The 7904-nt window shown below is 25.7% G+C and overlaps 3 protein-coding genes across 3 annotated transcripts; 1 reads left to right on the forward strand and 2 right to left on the reverse strand.

Moving 5' to 3' along the window:
• Positions 1-336: 336 nt before the first annotated feature.
• Positions 337-1686, reverse strand: LOAG_10794 (hypothetical protein; the record flags this gene model as incomplete). Its single annotated transcript, XM_003146318.1, has 3 exons — positions 337-438; positions 1025-1207; positions 1666-1686. Coding segments are annotated over 3 exons (306 nt in total), but the record flags the coding sequence as incomplete, so codon positions are not given.
• An 830-nt stretch (positions 1687-2516) lies between these two features.
• On the forward strand, positions 2517-5089 carry LOAG_10795 (cuticle collagen dpy-7; the record flags this gene model as incomplete). The annotated part of the gene is made up of 6 exons (XM_003146319.1): positions 2517-2705; positions 3439-3505; positions 3776-3977; positions 4062-4239; positions 4500-4643; positions 4871-5089. The coding sequence occupies 6 exons, from the start codon at positions 2517-2519 to the stop codon at positions 5087-5089; spliced, it is 999 nt and encodes a 332-aa protein (XP_003146367.1).
• Positions 5090-5853: 764 nt separating this feature from the next.
• Positions 5854-6754, reverse strand: LOAG_10796 (hypothetical protein; the record flags this gene model as incomplete). Its single annotated transcript, XM_003146320.1, has 2 exons — positions 5854-5994; positions 6671-6754. The coding sequence occupies 2 exons, from the start codon at positions 6752-6754 to the stop codon at positions 5854-5856; spliced, it is 225 nt and encodes a 74-aa protein (XP_003146368.1).
• Positions 6755-7904: the final 1150 nt, after the last annotated feature.

Raw genomic sequence — 7904 nt, forward strand, 5'->3', positions numbered from 1 at the left:
ACGAAAAGAAGTGAGAGTAAATAAAAGAAAAGGAAATCATTAATTAAAAAAAAAAATTTTCATCCATATATATATATTTAATTTTTATACTAATTTTTAAATCATTTATTAATTATATGTATATGTATACTAAATTTTGAATAAATTGAAAAGAAGTAAGAGTAAATAAAAGAAAAGGAAATCATTAATTAAAACAAAAAAATACTTTCATTCATATAATATACATATATATTTAATTTTTATACGATTTTCAAATCATATATTAATTATATGTGTATGTATACTAAATTTTTATATTAAATTAAGAAAATTATAAAAAAAATGAACTGAATTTACCGGAATAAATAATTTCGCGGATGTTTTATCATAAAGCATTTCAGTGCATTGTTTATGCTCATTTGGTACAACATGGCGCAATTGTACTCCACTACGAATTTCCTATAAAATTAATAAAATATTTTATAATAATATTTTAATTTATTTTAAGTTCATTTTTTTTAGTGCTAGTGTTTTTTTTTGCTTAATTTTTTTCAAAATATTCACATAGTTTTTTTTTTCATTTTTATTTTAATAAATGAAAGAAATTTTTTGCATAAATTTTTTGTTCGAAATCTTATTACGTCAAATTACACCATTAGTATGTAAAAAAAAAAAAAAATAGGCTAAATAATGTTAGCATAAATAGTATTTATTCCTCAAAAGTATTAATATGCTTTTTTTTTCCTTTTTTTTTCTGGAAGAGAATAATTCTACAAATTATGCAGCAAAATTATTAATGGATACTATAATTATTAGACTGTAATCATATAACTAATTGCAACACTTATCATTATTTATTCTTAATTTAATTATTCTTAATTTAATTCTTATTTATTCTTAATTTAATTGAATATAACAAGAAGCATATGGAATATATTAAACAATAAGTTAATAACTTTTTTTTTTCCAACACTTTAAAATGTCACATACCAAAATTTGTCCCTTATCATTATCATTATTTAAAAGTTGACACATTTTTACTTACAGCTAATAATTTATTATTTTGGTACTGATCAATGGAATGAATAGATGACGATGATGACAATGTTTCATTTATTTGATCATTTTGTGGTATATTGGATGGAAGTAATTCATCTATATGTTGTCTTTCCTCAATTTTTTTTAACAATGCTTGTATTCGTATTCCTGATAATGCTGTTTTATGAGCCTGAAATGTTTTGCATTCTAGATAATCTGGAATATCGTAATCATATTATCTGATAAAATATTGAATACTATCAAAATATGATAGTATTTTTGAAGCTATAAATATGATATGATCAATGATATGATTATTATTGCTAAAGTTTTTTTTTTCCTTTTATTTCATTTTCTTTTTTTTTTCTTCTCTCTCTCTCTCTCTTTTGACGATAATTTTTCAATGATCTCTTTTCAAATTTTCAAAAACTTGGCAATGTAAATTCCTAAAAAACAAAAAAAAAAAAATCGATGATAACTGCAAAAAATTGGTGATAATTACAAGACTTTAGTGATAATTAATAATGAAATTTCCAATTATAATTGTGATAGTAATATTATCTTTTCATTTTTCTATCTAATTTTGAAAATTTTTACAACTTTTGATATTTTTTAAATATATTTTTGATAAATGAATGCAAAATTTACCAAACCTTTTGCATATTTCATATGACAAAGACGTAAACCGTCTTTTATTGTAATAATTAAATAAAATAATTATTAAATCGTTTTTGATTTATTTAAATATCAATCATTTTCAATTATTTTTAATTTATGCAATTATTTAGTTATAATTATTCAATTTGTTTTTAAACAAAAATTCAAATTTACTGATATGTTTGAAAATAGATATGATAATAATAAGTTAATGCTAATATATATTTGAAAAAATTTTAAGATTTTTTTTTCACCAGATAATTAATCAATGTGTTATCATTTTATGATATCAGTTTTGAACCCTTAATAAAATTATCGTTTGTGAATAAAAATTTTTAAAATTTGAATTTAATTCATTGAAGAATGATAAGAGAAGAGTGGAAGAAGAAATTACCAAACTTATATGAGGATTTGTCACTTAATTTTTAGGTTATTATTTCAGATTTTTAAACTTAATTTATCGAAAAAAATTAAATTAAATTAAATTCGTCAAAAATTTAATACAAATTTAATACATATCCAATTCAGAAACGTTAATAAATGATTCTAACTGAGGAATTGAATTTCATTTGATAATCAATAATTATTTTTATGGGATATCAACAAGAAATTGTCTTATCTGTTGCACATCAATGAAATGTTAATTTAAAAGATGACCTAAAATTGTATTGCCTTTCTTTCTTTTATTATCCTAACAATGTAATCACTTAATTATGTCATTGAACTAAAATAGGTCATTGAACAATTCTTTTTTCGTGACCTCTTTTTTACATTTAAAATTTTTAATTTTAAAATAAAACATTTCAATTACTAATTTTGTGTTTCATCAAAGAACTTTGAAAATGAACCATTCGAATGTTTTATTTATCAATGAATCGTCAACAAAATTATCACTGAATATCAAATTAACCTATGCTTCAGCCTTAATTTCATTCATATGCATCCTTTCTATGATTATTGTATTACCAATTCTTTGCCTGAAATTAGATTATGCATCCAATCGACTTACGGAACGGATGAATAATTTTGCTGTATGTTTTTACCTATTAAGTAAATTATTAATTAACGTTAGCATTAAGCAAAAAAAAAAAAATCAATTCTATTCCGATTTCAATTTAATTTTATAATTATATTGGAATCTTATTTGTCATCTAGGATAAACTTATTGGTATTTAATTAGCGCTACATTAATTCCAATTAATTATTTAAATTAAACATTCTAGTTCGAGTTAATTAAATATTTGCGAAAACTTTTTCCGCTCGAGTGTTATTTCATTATGAATAAGAAATAATTGTGATGAAAAGCAAGCAAATTAACTTCTTTTTTTTCGCTTTTTTCTAGCTTAATGCAAAGATACGAGACGACTTTTTGTTGAAATAGACATATCGAATGATAAGAACAATTGTTATCATTGATATTATCAGTATCTAAAACAAAACATTATGCAAATATTATTTTAAAATGGTGTAAAAATTTTTTTTCTTTTTTCTTCTTCGACAATATTTGAATAAATTTCATTCAATAAATATTGCTGCTTAAACTTTCTCACCATTATTTTTAATATACTTCGAATTTATTTATTACTAAATCTTAATATGATCATATATTTTAACCATATGATTGTATTCCTGTGAATATCGGTATTTCAGTATTTCAATTCTTTTTTTTCATGTTTAATTTTTGAATTTTTTCAAAATTTTAAAAAATCATTTGTTATTTTAATCAATCTTAAGTTTTAATAATGATAAAAGCAATTTATTTAGTTAACTTCAAAAAATTTATGGAACGATATCATTTTGATAAGAAGTAATGGACGAATTAAACGTCAAGGTTTGTTTAATGTTATTTACAATACATTTATTAAGCATCTAAAATTATTAAGCAATTTAAATTTGAATAGAAACTTTGATCACTATGACAAACTTATTACTGCCAGTGATTTCAGATATGATCCATGTATAATTCATATAAATCTTTCAGTTGTTGTAAAATAGAAAAAATTAGGGGGGGGAAAAAAACTGAAATGTGGAATTTAACTATTCTAACTAAATGATAATACTAGTATTAATAAAACTGAATATGAGATGAATCATTTTTCAGGTTATGGTGAAGCATTATTGATGAATGCAGGAGAAACGGAAGGACAATGCGGTAGTTGTGTAGAATTAAGATGTCCACCGGGTGCACCAGGTCCACCAGGAATGGATGGGGAAAATGGTACAAACGGTGAACCTGGAAGACCAGGAAAACCTGGATTAGATGGATTGGATATTCCACTAGAACCGGAACCTAGTTTGCCTTGGTATTTTTCATATCCATTTTCTTAATTTTATTCACAATGTTGTAAAAAAAAAAAGATGCATGTAAAAATAAAAGGAATTTCCAGTGTGATTTGTCCAGCAGGACCACCAGGAAATAGAGGACGACAAGGAGAACCAGGAAGACCTGGAATACCTGGTGAACCCGGGCATCATGGCATACCTGGAAGACCAGGTAAAGCAGGTAAAGTGGGCGATCCTGGATTACCTGGACCTCCAGGTGAAGAAGGTGAACCTGGTATTAAGGTACATTTAATTTTGTGCAAAAAAAATGTTTCAGTCATAAAAACAAATTTAACTGATAATTGAAAGAACAAAATTAAATTTCAATTTCTACCATACATAGGCATAAAAGATTACAATTAAATTACAATCAGTTCAATGACAACAATGAATAAAAATACAAATAATAGAAAGTCAGGAAAAAATTTTTTTGTTACAGTGATGGAAAGAAATAAATTCATTACCAATAAGGTTATACGGTATGATTCCCTGAACATTTACAGGGTCCACCTGGTGATGATGCAATCGGTGGAACAGGAATTAAAGGTCCACCAGGACCACAGGGACCACGTGGCCCTAAAGGTCCATCAGGACCAAATGGAATACCATCTAGCAGCTTCGGACCACCAGGACCACCAGGTGAAATGGTATGTTTTGGCTTATTTTATTATCTTCATAATTATCATAATTATATTATGAATTGCAAAATATTTAAATCAAACTATCCTTTAGCGTCGAAGAAGACGCCTACTCTATGCTTAATTTTAAGATTAACGATTGATTTAAATGAAGAGAAAGTTATTCAAAGAGAATTTTGTACTTTTTTTTTTGTATATTTTTCTATCATTCAATAATTCCTATACTTATTTTTAAGGGACCAAATGGTCCACCTGGTAAACGAGGTGAACCAGGACCAAATGGACCAATTGGATCACCTGGTGAGCGTGGTGAACCTGGTGGCCATTGTAAATCATCATGTGGAATTCAAGAAGTTGTAGCACCATCAATTGTTGAATTGAATGTTTACAATCCAAAAGGAGCTGCAAAGAATAATTGGAAAACAGCTGAAACAAATTATAAACATAAGCAATAAATTCAATGCCCACATAATGGTCAATCCTATCGTTTTTGTATCCTTAAATATTCAAATATTATATATATATATATATATATATATATATATATACATTAGCCATTGTTATATTAGCCATATGTTAGCCATTGTTTTACCAGTATCAATTAATTATATATGATATTTTTGATAGCTTAAAATAATTTAAAATTTGTTGTATACGAAAAATATTTGCAAACTTTTTTTTATAAATTAAAATTTCCTTTCAAAAGCTTTTTATAAAATTCATAAATTAAAATACAAATGGGTGAAATAAACTAAAGGGAATAATTATAATTTAACATTTCATATAAATAAATTTGCACTAAAAAGATTTGTTTACCCCAAATATTTCATCAGTTTGTAACATTAAATAATACTAATTCTCTGACGGTAAAAGTATCAAATTATAGCGGAAAAAAGTATTAGAGCATAAATGAAAAGGTATTATCATATTATCGTTAAAAAAAAAAAAGATATCAATTAATGGCTGAGAAAGTATGAAATCGTATCGGTGAAAGTATTAGATCAGTTAAGTATCAGATTATAGCAGAGGAGTTATCAGAGTAAAGTATCAACATATCATCGTGAAAAAAAAAAAAAAAAGATATCAATTAATGGCTGAGAAAATATGAAATCATATCAAGAACAAGAAAGTACTAGATAAATTAATATGATATTGATATGATTATTGGAATTACATGAGTAATGAAATAACGAAATTTATTGGATAAATTCGTTTTGTTTCAATTTTCATCTTCCGAATGTTCTGATTCCACATCTTTACCATCATCATCATCATTATCATCATCATCATCGTCATCACTTGAAATGTCATTTGGTTCTTTTGTTACTGGTGCAAAAAATTGCGCACCAAATCGTCCAAGCTTAAAAATGAGTTTCTACTATAATACATATTTATTTCAATATTTTAAATTATCTTTTAACTTATTTATTAGTTGTTCACTGCTTTACACACATCACACACACACCCACACGCACATACTCATACAGACACATGCACAAACATACACACACACGCGCTCATACACACCCACACAGACGCCCACACATGCGCACCCACACATATACCCACACACACACACACCCATATGCACCCACATACACACGTATATATGTATATATATACACGCATACCTATTTACTACGAAATGAAAAATAATTAGTTACGGAATAAACGATTTTAACGAGAACACCCACACACTACACACACATACACACGCACCTATACACACACACATATATATACTACCTATTTACTACGAAATGAAAAGTAATTAGTTACGGAATGAACGATTTTAGCGAGATATCTTTATAATATGACATCATATGATATGATATGATATGATATGGTATGATATGTTGTGATATGATATATGATATGGTATGATATGTTGTGATATGATATGATATGATATGGTATGATATGATATGATATGATATGGTATGATATGTCGTGATACGATGTCAAGCAAATTGGCAAAAGAATTATGGTATGTAAATGAAAAAATTCAAATAATAAATAAATTTTGTAATACATACCCTAAATTTAGCACCAATTTCTTTCCCATCTTCTATTTTAACTTTGTCCATCTTCTTTGAAATCACTTCTATTGCATTCTTCATTTTTTTTGATTTTTCAATTTCACCTATTTAATGAAAAGTATATTTGCCAATAAATAAATGAATTCAATTAATAAATGAAATTTAAAATATCATACATTTGGAGATAATTATAACTATTAATTAATAATTAATTAAACAAATTAATTGAACGATTGGTACATAAATAACGATTAAATAAAGTTAATAATCAAAATTTTACTTTATTAAAAAGCTAATTTTAATTTCTTCCTTCTCATTTCTCATTTTTTTTCATTCTTTTCAAATTTTGTCTAAGTTAAAAAAAAAAAATTTTCATTTTTTTTTTTCTTTTATCCTAGTCCATATTATCTGGGTCAAAATAACTGATATGTAAATTACGATCATTTGATCCTAAACCAAGGTATTAGGAAAAGAAACAATAATTATGTCTGTTTTATCCTTTGGTTCAATCTTTTAGTTAAAAAAATTTCATTACTACAGGAAAGATCAAATATGACTAATATGTATTGTTAATATATTTTGTCGAATAATGGACAATTGAAAAGAAATCGGTCAGTTTCCGGTTGTTAAAAATCATCACCGCGAAGAAATTAATCATTTTCCGGTTATTAAATCATTACTACGAAGAAATCGATCAATTTCCGGTTATTAAATCATCACCGCGAAGAAATCAATCATTTCCGGTTATTAAATCATTACTACGAAGAAATCGATCAATTTCCGGTTATTAAATCATTACTACGAAGAAATCGATCAATTTCCGGTTATTAAATCATTACTACGAAGAAATCGATCAATTTCCGGTTATCAATAAGAATAATAATTCTTATGAATAAAAGAGATTAACGATGACGAAACCCTTATATACTATAAAATTTTTCGCTAAATTAATTCGATTAAATTTTTCATTAACCTTCTGATTTTGTCGCTTCTGTCTTTCCTGTCATTTCTTGCTCAGATTTCTCTTCCTTTCCTCTTTTTTCTCTAATTTTCCTCTTCCTTTCCTCTTTTTCTTCTCTAATTTTCCTCTTCCTTTTCCTCTTCTTTTCCTTTCCTTTTTCCTTTTCGTTTTTCTTCGCTTTTTTCTCTTCTTTTTTCTTCGATTTTTCCTTCACTTTTTTTCCTTTCTTTTTTCCGTTGATATTTTCTGTTCTTTTTTCTTTTAATTTTC

Source organism: Loa loa (assembly GCF_000183805.2).
Source record: "Loa loa unplaced genomic scaffold supercont3.206, whole genome shotgun sequence".
NCBI lineage: Eukaryota > Metazoa > Nematoda > Chromadorea > Rhabditida > Onchocercidae > Loa > Loa loa.